The following is a 16,690-nucleotide window of genomic DNA, read 5'->3' as shown; positions in this document are numbered from 1 at the left end:
CACTTTCTGAATGAACTTTGTTTCAGTGATCTCTGTTTAATTTTGTCCTCATCTTTTAAATTATTGATTCTCTTAATTTTAAGCCTAATGACTTTTTTTTTTTGTCTGTGCAGATTCAAAAGTGAATCTCTATGAAAGGGGGGACATCGGAGGGGGAGACGAACCATGAGAGACGATGGACTCTGAAAAACAAACTGAGGGTTCTAGAGGGAGGGGGTTGGGGGGATGGGTTAGCCTGGTGGTGGGTATTGAGGAGGGCACGTTCTGCATGGAGCACTGGGTGTTATATGAAAACAGTGAATCTTGAATCACTACATCTAAAACTAATGATGTATGGTGACTAACATAACAATAAAAAATTTTAAAAAAAGTGAATCTAATTTCACTATCAGGGAGAGATCTCAAATGGTGGGTAGGGGTGTGTGCCAGCAGGTGGGCTGCATGTTGCGTCCTTATCACAGGGGCCTCCTGCATCTGCTGTGCCCTCGGCAGTGGGCCCTAGGAGGCTGTAGGGCTGTGCAGTTCCCCTGTTGTCCCCGAGGCAGGCGTTTTTTCTTTGCCTCCGAGCACTTGGTGACTGGGCCAGTTTTTCGTAGTGGACTGGGCTCTGCTTCCCTGGGCACCTCGGTCAGTGGCCAGGAACTTGGATGGCGTGTATGTGGGCTACTGCCCCTCTTGAGTTTCCAGGGGGTCAGTCTGATCTTTTCCAGATTGCTTCAGTTGCCATTGCAGTCTCCCTCCTTAGCCCATTTTAAGTTTAGATTCTAGGACTTCTCATGCTTGATATTGAAGGATGTGTTTTAATTGAAGAATATGTTTTCATATGTGTTAAAATATACTACATAATGATGCAACATGTACAGTAAAGAGTGCAGCAGGATGTTAGGTCATTCTGATGTGCTGACGTTTGGGAATGTCAAAAATATGTTCTATTTTTGTAGTAAGCAAAGTGCGAACGGAAGAGAAGGAGAGGAGAGATGAAGACCCTGAGAGGAGGGACGAAGAAAGAGAAAGACGATACAGAGAAAGAAAGGTACGTGGGCAAACCCAGAAAGGGCTCTCCGGAGTCTGCAGAGTACAGCCTGTTCATGCATTGTTAGTAGAAGCATTTTTGGAAAGTGCTGTCACACAGGATGCAAGGTCTGAGGAAGTTCTCAGCCACTTTTCCTTACGCATGTGTTGTTTTCAGGAGAAATACATGGTGATTTTGGAAAATTTAGAAAATACAAATAAATAGTAAGAAGAAAATAAAAACAAATTCCACCCCAAGATGATTATTGATAATATTTAAGTATATATCCTAACAGAGTAGGTTTATATATGCATTTGTGTATATATACATACATGTTTTCTTAAATTGGATTTTTACTCTTTTATGAACTTTAAACTGGATACACTTGGGGGCGCCTGGGTGGCTCAGTTGGTTAAGTGACTGCCTTCGGCTCAGGTCATGATCCTGGAGTCCCTGGATCGAGTCCCGCATTGGGCTCCCTGCTCGGCGGGGAGTCTGCTTCTCCTTCTGACCCTCCTCCCTCTCATGCTCTTTGTCTCTCATTCTCTCTCTCGCAAATAAATAAAATCTTAAAAAAAAAAAAAATTCAAAACAAAACAAAAAACTTTAAACTGGATACACTTGGAACATTTTTCTAAGTCATACTTCTATATAATATTAATGGCTGTACAATATAATGATATATGTGTGTCAATTTTCTTGATACATCTTTTTTTTTGGACACTTAGGTTGCTTCTGAATTTTTTTTTATTATAAAGACATCCATGGGGTAAAGTTTTTGCCTTTATTCATAATTATTTTCCTATGATTAATTTCTGGAAATGAACTTGCTAGATGAAAGTAAATATAAACTTAACCCATTTGCTGTACAGAAAAGCTGTAATTACTTATATCATCAAGTGTAATTCCCCATGTCCAAAGCAGCAGCTGGGCATGATCATAATTTTTAATCTTTGCTAATTTGATTCAGAACAAAGGAACACTTCTGAACATTTTATGAAAGGGTTTACTGCCCTGTTGTTAGTTATCCCCTCTGCATGTTTGCTTACTTTCCTAATGGAGCATTTATTCTAAGAGTACTTTAAAGATGAACTCCCTGCTAGTTATTTCTGTTTCCATTTCTGTTTTGAATTTTGTTTGTGGGATCTTTGTTTTTTTTAGTAAGTTTAAAGTTACGAGGTAGTCAGGTCTGTCTTTCCTTGTTTTGGTTGTTGATGTAAGGCTCGGAGAGCCTTTTCCCCACACCAGGATTACATAAGTAGTCGCCTGTATTTTGTTCTGCGTCCTTATAATTTTTTTAACACTTAAATCTTTAATCCCGTAGAATTGATTTCGGTGATAGGTATGTGGTAGTAACCTAGCTTTACGACTGAGGAGTTTGGTCATGGAGCTTGCCAGCACGTTTTTCTTTAGGAAGGTTATCCTGGCAGAGATGAGCAGAGTGGGTGGGAATGAGGTGAAGGAGAGGAGTCAGGAGGCTGCTGGGCAGCCACGGGGGCGTGGCGGGAGTGGGATCCATGGGGACTGAGCCGAGAAGGAGGTAAGGGCCCTGTGGCTGGAGGGCGAGCAGTGACCCACTGTTGGGTGTGAGTAGAGGAGGCCCTCGGTGGGAGGAAAGGGCAGTTCCATTTGGGGTTCAGTTGAGACATACTGATGATGCTCCCAAAACTGTGAGTCTGAGCCAAAAATATGACATGTCAGCAGCATGTTCTGCTAAGAGCTGTGTGTCACCATGTGATGGATGTCACCAGTTACTACTGAGCACCCACAGTGGTTTTGGGAATCAGAGATGACTGCACAGTGGTGCCTGGTTTTAGGAATCTCCCTGTGGGGGAGCAGACGTGTGAACTGCCAAGGACAGAGGCTGGTAGGGCGCGTGGTGCTCTGCTCACAGAGGTTACACATCTCAAGGAGGGACTGGGGTTGGTGGAGTGCAGGACGCATTCACAGCTGGGGAGAAGGTGACAGCAGTGACAAGGACAGGCTGTGGAGGAGGGGGGCATGCTTGCCATGCTGAGGAGTTTGCACGTGGTTTTCCGTATCAGGGTGAAGGCAGGAGTGCGATGCTGCCACTATCATGGGGGTTGTGTTGCCAGCAGCGGGTTTTTCTTTCCGGAAGCGCATCTTTAGAGTCAGGGTCGAGGAGGGAGGGCAGTGCAGCTTCACGCATGTGTGAAGGATGGCAGCCCACGTTTCGTATGCTCACGCATTCTGCAATCTGTCCCATTCAAAGCTGCAGTACGGTGACAGTAAAGACAATCCTCTTACATACTGGCTGTATAAAGAAGAAGGCGAAAGGAGACACAAGAAGCAGAAAGAACCAGATCGAGAAAGGAAACATGGAGAAAAAAGCAGCACAAGGGAAAAAAGAGAAAAGTATCCAAAAGAAAGAAGAAACTCCTTCTCTGACAAGGAGGGGGAAGAAAGACACAAGGAAAAGCGACACAAGGAAGGTTTTCATTTTGATGAAGAGAGGCGCCAAAGTAACACAGATAAAAAAGAGAGGTTGTCGAGAGAAGATCTTAAGAAAAAGGAGTCCAAGGTACCATTTCTGATGCTTCGTAGCCTCTGTAGTCATCCTAAGACTGGCCCTCTTATTAGAGAAGAATTTTCTCTCTCTGTAGCCAGAGGATAAGACTTGTCTTCGTAAAAACATGATTCAAGTCTGTGTAATGTGATCAATATAGAGAAATTGCTGATATAGTAGGAAATATGAAGTCAGATTTTCTGATTATATTGTGAATGTACTTTATTTTTTTTAAATTTCATTATGTTATGTTAGTCACCATACAGTACATCATTGGTTTTTGATGTGGTGATCCACAATCCATTGTTTTCATATAACACCCAGTGTTCCATGCAGTACATGCCCTCCTTAATACCCATCACCAGGCTAACCCATCCCCCCACGCCCCTCCCCTCTGGAACCCTGTTTGTTTCTCAGGTCCATGGTCTCTCATTGTTCGTCTCCCCCTCTGATTCCCCCCTTTCATTTCTCCCTTCCTTCTCCTAATGTCCTCCATGTTATTCCTTATGTTCCACAGATGAGTGAAACCATATGATAATTGACTTTCTCTGCTTGACTTATTTCACTTAGCATAATCAAGTCAAAAAATGGGCAGAAGACATGAACAGACACTTCTCCAAAGAAGACGTACAAATGGCCAATAGACACATGAAAAAAATTTTCATCATCATTAGCCATCAGGGAAATTCAAGTCAAAACCACATTGAGATACCACCTTACACCAGTTAGAATGGCAAAAATGGACAGGGAAAGAAACAACAAATGTTGGAGAGGTTGTGGAGAAAGGGGAACCCTCTTACACTGTTGGTGGGAATGCAAGTTGGTACAGCCACTCTGGAAAACAGTATGGAGGTTCCTCAAAAAGTTAAAAATAGAGCTACCCTATGACCCAGCAATTGCACTACTGAGTATTTACCCCAAAGACATAGATGTGGTGAAAAGAAGGGCCATATTTTTAACTGTTTTTAAGGCTTTTGGTACACGTTGTGTATTGCCCTCTGGACTTTCTTGGTGGGTCATTTAGTCCTGCCTTTGCTCTGCACTCTTCATCTTCATGGATCCGTCCCCAGGTCTGTGAGCTTTCTCTGCCCTAGGGAGCACTCACCCTGGTCCCCTGGGGTCTTCACCTGTCACATTCCGGCCTCATGCCCTTCCCTCTAGGCCATGCTTCTAGCCAGTCCTTACTCAACAGATGCCTCTTTCTTTAAACCACCTACCTGGATTTCTTGGCTTGCAATCTGATGGTTTTAATGTTATTTTTACAAATTCACTTGATTTGAGAGAATTATAGAAGTAGAATTTATAAAGCAGTTGTTTAAATTTTCTTTTCTATAGGTGGATGAATCTATGAAATAGCCACGTTATATTTGAAAGTTCATAATTTTAAAGCAGTGTAAGGAACTAGTCAGATTTATCTGAAAGTAATGTGAAATTGATAAGTAGAAATGTCTTTTACATACTGAGATAACATATAATCATCTTTTAGTATACCTTTACTCATCTTCCTTGCGTTAATTATGTAATCAGCTGAAGGTAGCTGGTCAAAACAGTTACACCTGTGGTGTTGATGCTTTTGTTAAATTTGGAGTCCATGCTTGTTGTACAGAGTTTACAATTACAGTGACTTCATTATGTTATGCTAATGAGTGTCATGGAATTTTTTGTTTCATAGAACAGTGAACACCGAAACCGGGGTGCAAGTTCAAGGAGAGATCCCACCGGCAGCCGGGAAGGAACGTGCGTTCTCTGGTGACTCTTGTGTGCCCCGTGCTTCTCGTAGAATGTTTGAACATGAGTCTTTCTTATGGGGCCTGATTATAGCCAGTAAATGAGAGTGAATTATAGATACACTTCATTTACTCTTGATACAGCCCCTCCAAATTATATTCTAGGTGCACCTGAGGAGCTTGGAACTTGTTATAAATTCTTAGTCCTATTTTGCTTGTTTTATATTTGCTCACACGAACTTGGAGATCAGTACTCACTTTGGGGTGTGAGTGTGTGAGAGGCGGTTCCAGCCCTGCAGCACTCGATACCTGGAGAGGGCAGGGTTTCTGCAGGTGGGCTCCCACCCCTTTCACTGCCACCGGTGCCCAGACCAGTCAGGGTGCGGACAGCAGATGAAGTCTGTCTAGCCACAGCCAGGGCATGGACGACAGCCTGCTGGAACGGCACGTCTGCCTCTTCTGGGCGTGTTGGGTAGCCCCCCAGAGCCCTTTCTCTGCTGGTAAAAGTCTAGTAACAGTACCTGTTTTTTGTGGGTTTTGTGAAGATCACAGATTAGAGTTTGTAAAATCTCATTTTGTACATAAGCTCTAGATTTCTTTTTTAAGTTTTTATTTAAATTCCAGTGTAGTTCACATACAGTGTAATGTTAGTATGAGGGGTACAATGTAGTGATTCAGCACGTCCATGCACCACCCGGTGCTCATCCCCAGCCTGTTTCCCCCGTTCCCCACCCCGCACCCCTCTGGTCACCAGCAGCGTGTTCTCTGGAGTTAAGAGTCTGTTTCTTGGTTTGCCTCTCTTTTTTCCCCCTTTCCTCATTTGTTTCAATTCTTAAAGTCCACATATGAGTGAGATCATATGGTATTTGTCTTTCTCTGACTGACTTATTTCACTTAGCAGAATACTCTCTTGCTCCCATCCATGTTCTTGCAAATGGCAGGATCTCATTCTTTTTTTGGGATTGCCTAATAAAATTACAGGAGTGTTCTAGAATTCTCATAAGGATAGAGAGTCATACACACATACAACTTTGTCAAAATACATAGTTTCTTCTCTCTGCTGAGGCTGTTTTCTTTCTTGGATTGCTGCTGAAATACCAACAGTGTAGGAAGACTTTAGTGTCCACAGTTGTAACGAGACATGCTTCAGACATGTGATGGGACATACCAGATACCGATAAGAGCCTTCATGGAGGTGAAAAATGCTTTATGTCTCAAGTCTTTGTTTAAAATTAATTTTGAGGGGCGCCTGGGTGGCTCAGTCGTTAAGCGTGTGCCTTCGGCTCAGGTCATGATCCCAGGGTCCTGGGATCGAGCCCCGCATCGGGCTCCCTGCTCGGCGGGAAGCCTGCTTCTCCCTCTCCCACTCCCCCCTACTTGTGTTTCCTCTCTCGCTGTGTCTCTCTCTGTGAAATAAATAAATAAAATCTTAAAAAAAATAAAATAAAATTAATTTTGAATTTGATCATACTTTCTAGGTATGCAGAGGATTTAGTAAGAAATAATGGAAAAGATAAAGACTCAAGAAGGAAGGTAAGACACTTATGTTGACTTTATTTTGCAGCAAGATTAGCCGTGAGTCTCAGTTTGTGATGCCCTGGAAAGCAGAGCCCGACACAGGCCTTGCCCGCAGATGGGTTGATCTGAGTGGTGATTCCAGGAGGACATAGTGGACACGTTTAGATTAAAAGCCTCAGATAGATTGAAAGTAGACAAAGCACCAGATAAAGCGTCACCTGTGTCAGAGCTGGAGTGGCTGTGCTCATGTCAGCAGGATCGACTGGGACGGAAGATCAGTGAAGCGGAGGACCTTTCCTGGCGATGATCAGCTCGCAGGGAGAGGTCACAGTTATAAATGAGCACGTACCTAACAGAGGAGCCTCAAAATTCAGAATTGAAGGGAGGAATGGAGGGTAGAGCGACAGCATTTCATGGCAGCACACCATGCCCCTCGGGGGAAGGGACAGGCTCCTGGAGACAGGAACCCCCACAGCTGTCTCTGGAAGAGGTCCGCAGTCTGGCAGGTGAGCACACTGGCTCAGGGTTAGTCCTCCCGCAGGGAGGCCCAGGCTCCAGGGACCTCGCAGGCAAGTTCTGTCCCACGTTTGTTACCAACACCAGCACACCACGCATGGTCCTGCCCTCCCGTGTGACTGTCTCCTGCGCGTGGAGGGCGATTCCCGGTCTTTGTGTTTCTTACCATCATTGCACTTACCATCAGAATAGTCTTCATAGTGAATATTTAGTAACTATGAAGTGGTCGGCGCTGGGGGGTTAATTATCATCCAGCCATTTTCCTGGTTTGTTGTTTTTTATCATGGGTAATATGGCAAGCAGATTTGCGTCATTATTTCTGAAGAATAATTTTTCCTGTCACTTTCTTTGGTAGTTAGCTGAAACCCATGACCCTGAGATAATCATCTTTAATGTTTTGTGCCATATTTTTGTGTATCTCTCTATTCCATATGCATACACAGAAACACATGGAATTTTACATAAATTAGATCGCAGGGCATATGTTATTTTGATGTGGGTATGTTTTATTCATTCAGTTTTGGGGAGTGGTTGGATCACTGACCATCTAGCTAAAGCCACACCTAAGGACAAAAGTTAGCCTTACAACAACTTCTTCCCAGGTAATCTTTTTCCTGTATAGTCTTTTATACTTGTATATGAATATTTATATTTGGGAGTTGGGGATGCCTTTTTTCTGTTTTGCACACGCACTCCCACCCCCCATGCAGCATCCTGTTTTTCCCAATTCATCGTTCGAGTGATGCAGATCTGCCTCACAGTTTTTGTGGATAAATTCTTGAACTGGAGTTGTTGGATGAAAATATGTAGATTTTATAGTGTTTTCCTTACGTCTCCCAGTTCTTTTTTTTTTAATTTTTTTTAAAGATTTTATTTATTTGAGAGAGAGAGAATGAGAGAGAGCACATGAGAGGGGGGAGGGCCAGAGGCAGAAGCAGGCCCCCTGCCGAGCAGGGAGCCCGATGCGGTACTCGATCCAGGGACTCCAGGATCATGACCTGAGCCGAAGGCAGTCGCTTAACCAACTGAGCCACCCAGGCGCCCTTACGTCTCCCAGTTCTAATGAGCTCTAGATTAGCACTGTTCACTAGAGTTATAATGTCAGCCACATTTATAATTATAAATTCTCTAGTAGTCATATTAAAAAAGCAAAAAGAAACAAAATTCATTTTAATAACATGTTATATAATCCAGTATTTCTGGAATACTATTATTCTTTCAACATGGGATCAATATAAAAATTATCAATAAGATATTTCATTCTTTTTTTTGCCAGCCAAGCAGTATTTGTGATATATTTTTCCCCTGAAGCATTCTTGAAGGTACTTGACATCTCATTTTGGCTTATGATTAGGTCATTTGTTTTATAGCATCAACACTGAGTTTGTCTTGGTTTAATTCTTCAGCATTATGAGAAGCCTACCATACGCCAGAGTAATTTTCTGGATACGTGGAAAGCTCCCTATTCTCGTCATGGTAATACGCCATCCTGTCCCCAGTTTTATGCACTGACCAGTGGGTAGTGATGTCTAGGACTTGTCTCTTCCTCGTGCCAGTGACCACAACAGGAGTGGAAATCAGCGTTTCCCTCGCCGGCACAGGGTCACTTTATCTGCCCTTGTCACTAGGAAATAGGTCCACTGGTGCCCCCTCATCTGCGGTTTCGGACACCTGTGGTCAGCAGGGGTCTGGAAGCAGATGGCCCTCCCCTGACGCATCGTCAGAAGGTCAGGCTAAGCTGACGCCTGCGTCACTCACCTCCCTTCATCTTGTCCTGGGGGCATTCTGTCATCTCAGGTCATTACGAGAAGGGTGAGTGCAGGATGGTAAGATATATTGAGAGAGAGTCCAGAGTCACATAACTTTTATTACGGTATATCGTTATAATTGTCCTATTTTATTATTAGTTATTGTTCATCTCTGACACTTTATCATAGGTATGTATGTATAGGGAAAAACGTGGTACGTGTAGGGTTTGGTACCGACCACAGTTTTAGGCCTCCGCTGGGGGGCTTGGCACACATCCTTGTGGTTAAGGCGGGGGGGAACCACTGTACTGTTGTTATGCCCATTTCTCAGAGGAGAAAATGAGGCACTGAGGTTACTTGCCCTCGGTGATCTTGTTTGTATACCTTGGGGCCAGAACCCCAGTCCTCAGCCACTGAGGGCAGCGCCTCCGTGGGGGGCGGGGTGGGCTCTGGGGTTGCCCTGGAGACCCTCCCCGTGCTGCTGACTGGCTCTGCTGTCTTCCAGCACAGCCAGGAAGAGGGCGCGTCGGCGTGGAAGCTGGCTCAGAGGCACGGGAGAGAAGAAATGGCGGTAAGGAGAGCGCGTCTTTCCGTTTTGGGTGCTCCTATCCAAAGGTGTGCTTTTACTGGTGATTCTTTGCTTTCATAGTACCTGTTTATTAGGGTAATTATTACTCCTTTTAGACCGCAGAGCATAGGTGTGAAGGGGACATTGGAGAGGCTGGGGTGCTGTTGAAGGCCTGGAAGAGTATTGGCTCAATGTGCGTGTGCTTGGACACCGTGGCCGTCCTCTGTGGGGGCAGCGGAAGGGTTTGCAGAGAGCATGGCAGGGAAGACGGTCCAGCCAAGTGAATAGCCAGCCTTCTCATCATTGCTCTGTATTTAAATGCGAGAGGGTTGAGGAGAATTGAAGAAACCAACTAGAGACGTCTCAAAAGATGTGATTCATTATCAGTGAAACAGAGTCAAGGTAACAGATAATTTTCAGAAATATATGCCAAACTAGGGAGATCAAGGAAATGGCACTATCTTCTTTTAAGGGGAGATCATTGGTAACTCTGAGTACATCTTTCCAAAGCTGATGAGTAGAAAGCACCATGGTGCTCCACTTAAGGCCCCAGGGAAGGGGTGGTTGAGCTCCTGCTGGTGGCACTTTGTTGTCATCGTCCCTGGCTGGGCTCTAGCTCCACAAAGGGTGATGTGTCAGCCCTGTGGCCCCTGGCAGAGCGCCTGGCACACCCTGGGGTGAAGCGTTTGCCAGTCGAGTGGAGGGATCGCCCTGGACGTGGTGCAGAGCCCCTGCGGGTATGTGTGCTAGGGGTTCAGCAGTGTAAAGCTGCAAGGTTTGCTTAGAACTCCTGCAAAAACAGAGCATTTGCTTTTGTTTCTCTTATCACTTAGCAGGTGTCCTGTCTGTCGGTGCAGTAAATGTGGTGTGCGTTGTTCACTAATGTCCAGTGACTTTATATGACAGTGTGCCAAAAAGGATCTTTTTCAGGGGGCAGTTTTTCCTATAAAGTATCTGTATAAAATAACTCTTCCCCACCCCCAGGCAATGAGGTGTCCTTAGTAATCCTTTCAGTCCTGTGGGCATACAAGAATGTACCTATTTAGAAAGTCAGACCAGGTAGCCACTTAGAGGAACAGCTGGGTTGTGGCATCAAGCGTTGGTTTTGGGCATTGTTTACTGCACAGCACTGCACTGGGTTCTAGAGAAGAAAGATGCACTTCCAGGTGGCAGACTGTGCCACTGGGTGCTCCCCGAGCTCAGTCCTCTCCTGGATGCCCCTGTCTCCTCTTCGCACTCACCACATTCTCGCCCTAGGCCCCCTCTCCCTCCTCTGTGCCTCTTTTGGTGGAGGTGCTGACATCCATCCAGTTTTTGCCCCTGCAGACTCGGGGTCATTTTTTACCCTAAAGCCTGGCCACTGTCATCCTGCCCCTTTGGCCCCCAGGCCCATGCTGCTGCCAGAGTTCCCCTTCACTGTTTCCCCTCCAGAGTAAGAACCAGAGCCCTGGTGAACGTGTGGTGTGTGGGGGCCATCCGGCAGGGGCGTGAAAGCAGGTGTGGTGCAGTCATGTTTCTTTCTGAAGAAGGATGTCTCTGAACTTGAGTGAATGAGAGGGGACATGGCCGGGATGGGGGTGCTGGGCTGAGGATGATGGTGGGGGAGGGTCGGGGCCTGGGGGGGGCTCCTGCGACGTGGAAGAACAGATGTGGATAAGAAGAGAAACCGCTTTCAGAGGGAAAATATGAGTTTTCTAAACATCTGTTTCATTTCTGCTACCCTCTTATCCTGGAAACCTGGAATATGTTTCTACTCAGTTTTCCGGGTACCTAGACCAGGATGGCTTTGGGATGATGTGTGCAGCCTCCCCATACGTCCAGAGCCTGACAGAGCACCCCTCCCCCTGTGTTTGTTCCCCGGCCCGGAGTGTTGGAGTGATGGGGCAGGTGTGCTCTGAGTCTGAGTCTGAGGGATTTGCGCAGCTTGTGTGCTGCTCAGGGAAGAGGAGAGAGCCGCAGTAGCTCCTCATCAGAGTTGTGGTGGTTTCTCAAAAAGGATGAGTTCATTAACTTTTCCTCTTTACAGTCGTATTCACCACTTAGGAAGGTATTTCTTAAAGGATTTGAAGTTGGATTATGTTCATTTTATAAATACATTTTAAAATTAGCAACATCAAATTAATCTTAACATTTTCCCAACCTATTTGCAAGATTCAAATTTATGATTGAATTTTTTTTTATGTGTTTGATTTTTACCTCTAGGAGATTGAAAAGGAAGACATTGATTCAGAAAATGCTGGAGCTGATGAATATAGAGCTTGCTTTGAAGATGATTTTGAAGTTTGTATAAAAGTTAAAATTTTTCTCGGCTTAAAAATAATTTCTTTTAAAATCTGCTTAATTATATTAACTTAAAAGCTTTCTCTTTTTGTTACTCTTAATACTCTATATCTGTTTGATTTAGGCTTGTTACCAGTAAAAAGTGCTGTACCATCAGTGCTTACCACTGCGATGTAATTAAATGATTTTACGATTTAGCCTATTAAGTGCACTGCATCCAAACATGTATGTGTATATTGGAAAGAATATCTGTGTGTGTATAGGGTACATATATTCACACACACACACACACACACACACACACACCCTGTCACATTCTCAGCACAAAAATGTTAGCACGTTATTGTTACTGACACCTGTCAGTGTATGTAAATCTATACAGCGTGGTTCATTTTTAGAGAAAAAGGCAGCAGTTTATACAGATCTATAACTCAGGGGCATTGGTGTCCATTAACTGTAAAAATCTTTCTTGGCCATAATGAGCATTTTGTCTGTTTTAAATTCTAAATTGTATGTTTTGTTCTGTATGTGTGTTATTTAAAGTCAGTTTGTCTAAAGGTTCCAAAACTGTGATTATTGTTTGTAGGATTACGAAGATGACTTTGAGGTTTGTGATGGAGATGATGATAGCTTTAACGAGCTGGAACCAAAAGAGAAAATTGAAGAGCTTCCTCTGGCCAGAAAAAAGGAGATACAGGAAATTCAGAAAGCCATTAATGCAGAAAACGAAAGGATCGGCGAGCTGTCCTGCAGACTGTCTCAGAAGCCAGGTCTGCTGGAGGGTGAGAGGGACTCGAGGACAGGTTCACGCATCCGTCTCTCAGGATGGTGGGCGCCTGCGCCTGCAGGGTCCTTGAGTGTGGAGTCCTTCTAACTGGGGGCAGATGCGTGAGCGTCGTGTGCTCCCACAAGGTGCCGTGTGAGGCACTCAGAAGATACTGGCCCAAGCTGCACATGGCCTCCCTGGTTGGCGCCTGCAGCCTGTGGGCAGCTATGAGCACAGGTCCTTCCGGGGGTGCTCACACGGGAACCGCCAGTCCTGTGTGTGGCCCTGTTCACTTCTCCCTTGCTGTCAGTTGGCCCGTCTGCAGCGCATGCTCTGTTTTCTGATGCCACTATCTTTGAGTTTCACAAAGGAGAGTGAGCAGGTCGGCGGGAGGCTCAGAGCAGATGCGAGCCTCTGTGGGCGGTGGCTGCGGAGCTGAGGGCCGGTTCGGGAAGACAGGTTCAGGAATGTGGCCTGCCAGATGTGTCTCAAGACTTCTTTCCCAGGGATTTCCTGTACGGTATTAGAAATGTGTTCTGCCCAAAAGTTCTTGGCATTGTGCTATGATAAAGTCACTTGTAAGAGTAGAAGTAAATATCTTAAAGTGACTTAAAGGGAAAGCTATGACATTCTGATAAAAAATTAGCATTAAACATAGCACCAAAGGTCAATAGGGCAATATTAAAAATATTACTGGATGATATACTACTTTAAATTATCTAGTAAAATAATTAGCAATTAATACAACTAATTATGATTAGTAATTAATATAATAATCCAAATGAAGGTTAGGCAGAATGATTATTATCCTCATTTTTTTTTTTTTAAGTTTTATTTATTTAAGTAATTTCTACACTTCACGTGGGGCTCAAACTCACGACCTGGAGATCAAGGGTCATCTGTTCCGACCGAGCCAGCCAGGTGCCCCTAGGACCCTTGTATTTTGCGCTTGCTGCGGAGGAGACAGAACTGAGCTGGCAAGTGCTGATACATAGACTGTTCTCTAGGCTTATAGTGAAACCAGTGTCTCGGAAGCCAGGGGAGCTGTCCCGCTTGAAAGAAATATTTCAGTTTCAGAAAATAGCTTTCTTTTTTTGTACAGATGAAAACAGTTCCCCTGCCAGAGCCCCTGTTTGTGGAATTTTTGTTGATTTTGCAACAGCCTCACGCCGTCAGAAGAGTCGGACTCAGGCCCTTAAGCAAAAGTAGGTGTGTTGGGAATTTGTGAAGGGTATTGTGGAATTTTAATATACTTCAGTATGCTTTAAAAGAATAGAGCTTTTCTTTTTATTTTCACTACCGACGTTAGGTATGTTCTTAAATTTGTGCTCCGTGTCTCCATGTTCCACTATCACGTTAATAGTGAAGTGCGCCGATGTCTACTGCTGCTTGGTGTCCAGCGTTTGTGGATTCTGGAGTCACCCCGGGGTCACAGCCCTGCGCTCCCTGAACTGAATGAGCTTGGCCCTCCTTGCGTCTCTGCGTGGGGCTCCCACTCGAGGTGCAGCGAGTGCTGCCTAGTGCTCGCACACTGGAGAGCTCAGTGTTCCTGTGTCCATTCTCAGAGGAGGAGGCTGAGCAATTTGTAAGGGTTAAGAGTGCTAACAGATGGGTGCACGTAGTGTGAGTTTCCCTCTGTGTCCCAAGCACTGTGCTCCCTGTGTGTCAACTACTTCATTCCCTGCAGCCCCATTTTACAGATGAGGAGAGTGAGGCTCGGGTTTGGAACCCAGGGCTCCCAGATGTCACAGTCCACGCTTATAACTTAGAAATTTATAAAATCAGAAATTTATGAAAGTCAAAGGGTATAGTCTCAAGTAAAGGGTCTATCATATTAAATTCAAGTATGATTTAGGAGTAAATGTAGAAATTAAATGTTTTTTAAAAACCTGTGTTTAAAAGCCATCATTCCATCTGGCTCAAATACGACCTTAGTGGGTACTCAGGAAACTTTGCTTAATGCACAAATAAATCATGAATAATAATAAGTTTTCATATAATTTTTGTTGTCCTTATAAAATATAAGGTAGTAAAATCAGTTTTTGCCACTATGGCTAGGTCTTTTTGCTTTAACCTCATTCAAGTCTTGGAAACTACATACGGCTTAATGTAATTTTTATAAACTCAGAGATAATCAGAACCACACAGTGTAATGTTTAGGCATATATAAATGTAAGATGAAATTATATTTTACAAAGCAAGAAAATGATAGTTACCAAGTTCTGTATACTGATTGTCACGGGCAGTGGGGAACCCTATGTGGGCACAGGTCATCCCACGGTTTCTGGTTCTGGGGTTGGGCAGCAGGTCGTGGGATGTTACCATATTATGATACATAAGTGTACGTGTGTTACATGAATTATTTTAGGTCAGAAATTATACTGAATATGGAGGACTGGAGGTACTAATTGGGGAAGATGTGACAGTGGCCAGAGGCTAAGGTTATGGAAAGGTGGCAGTTAGTGGGAAAGCCCGAGAATGGGCACATAAGGATGGGGAGGGAGCAGATCTCATTTGTGAGCTGCCCAGGTGGTGGAGACCATTCCCCACATGCAGACTGAGCACCAGCTGTGTGGAAGTCATAGTAAATGAAAGAAAGCAAACACTCTGGCCAGGCAGAGCTCATGTTCCAGTGGGGGTGATGAACAGTGAATACAGGGCTTGATCCCTGGGCACGCCACATGAGGGTGCTGGGAAGGAAAGAGAGACCAGCTCAGGTGAGTGGAGAAGAACGGTGTGCGAGGCCAGGGGAATCCACGTACAAGCAGCATCTTGCCGGCCTCGTTGGGTGGGAGGGGCGATGGGCTGTGGTATGTGCTGCTTGGCCACTTCCTGTCTGGTCATCTCGGAAGAGTGGCCTAAAGGACAGCGTGCACCTGGCCACCGCCCAGGTGACATCACAGAATGTAATCCTTCTGATCAAGACATCAATTCATGAAGCGAAATAATTGCTCTCCATGAAAATTCTAGGCATGCAAATATCATAACTTTATTTTGTGTTCACCTCAGGTGCACGGAATTAGAATAATCAAAAATTTGGTTCATTCTATATTCACATTGCTGGTATATGCATGACTGTCTTATTATTCACAACTGTTAAATACCTCAGACTCACAGCCACCGGAAAATTTGTTCCTCGACAATTACCTGATCTGATTATAAGGTTCCTTATGCTCTCCCTGTACTTTCCTTTGTATATTATTAACTTTTCTCTTGTTTCCAATTTATTTTAAAGGACACGCAGTACAAAGCTGCTTCGGCTCATTGACTTAGATTTTTCATTCACTTTCTCTCTCTTGGATCTACCGCCAGTAAATGAATATGACATGTATATCAGAAACTTTGGGAAAAAAAACACGAAGCAGGTTAGTATAAGATGCATTAACAAGTAGAGTACAATAAGATATACTTGTGCTATACTGTATCTTGTTCCAGAATGTTAGAGCTTGGGAATGGTGTGGGAAGGATGTAGACTTGAGGAAAAGGGAACCCCTTCATCATGTGGTGCTCATTACCCTGGAGAGATTGTGCACATGTCCACGGATGCTCCACAGGCTCCTGAGCCCACGTGGAATGGGGCACGCTCCCAAACTTGCGGATGTTTTATTTAAAGTCAAGCAGAGGGGCGCCTGGGGGCTCAGTCGTTAAGCGTCTGCCTTCGGCCCAGGTCATGATCCCAGGGTCCTGGGATTGGGTCCCACATCGGGCTCCCTGCTCAGCAGGGAGCCTGCTTCTCCCTCTGCCCACCGCTCCCCCTGCTTGTGCTCTCGCTCACTCTCTGTCGCCCACACTGTCTCCCTCTAGCAAATAAATAAAATCTTAAAAAAAAAAAAGTCAAGCAGAATGTTATGTTTGGATCCGTTGCCCATCGTCCCATCTGTTGCATTCCACGCCCCCCAACCCGCCATCCTCGCATGCCTCTCTGTTACCTTGCTTTCCTCCTCTCCTCTACCTGCCCAGTCCTCAGTGTCCACGTCCGTTCCTTAGGTGAATCCCCTCCTCATGGCTTCCACTGAATTCTCTTTCTT

General features: G+C 44.7%; 1 protein-coding gene across 1 annotated transcript in view; it reads left to right on the top strand.

The window, feature by feature from the left end:
• The window catches only part of DYNC2I1 (dynein 2 intermediate chain 1), a 227,322-nt gene that overhangs the window by 11,067 nt on the left and 199,565 nt on the right, over nucleotides 1-16,690 (top strand). The window contains exons 4-12 of the mRNA XM_081800879.1: nucleotides 942-1,033; nucleotides 3,246-3,554; nucleotides 5,212-5,276; nucleotides 6,745-6,799; nucleotides 9,554-9,619; nucleotides 11,819-11,896; nucleotides 12,483-12,678; nucleotides 13,765-13,867; nucleotides 15,898-16,027. Coding sequence (XP_081657005.1) covers nucleotides 942-1,033; nucleotides 3,246-3,554; nucleotides 5,212-5,276; nucleotides 6,745-6,799; nucleotides 9,554-9,619; nucleotides 11,819-11,896; nucleotides 12,483-12,678; nucleotides 13,765-13,867; nucleotides 15,898-16,027 — 1,094 coding nt within the window. The remainder of the gene's footprint in view (nucleotides 1-941; nucleotides 1,034-3,245; nucleotides 3,555-5,211; nucleotides 5,277-6,744; nucleotides 6,800-9,553; nucleotides 9,620-11,818; nucleotides 11,897-12,482; nucleotides 12,679-13,764; nucleotides 13,868-15,897; nucleotides 16,028-16,690) is intronic.

Source organism: Leptonychotes weddellii, chromosome 12, assembly GCF_054177405.1.
Source record: "Leptonychotes weddellii isolate Sample4059 chromosome 12, ASM5417740v2, whole genome shotgun sequence".
In the NCBI taxonomy this organism is placed as follows: domain Eukaryota; kingdom Metazoa; phylum Chordata; class Mammalia; order Carnivora; family Phocidae; genus Leptonychotes; species Leptonychotes weddellii.
Note: the sequence above shows the minus strand (reverse complement) of the source record. Positions and strands in the feature narration are given on the sequence as shown.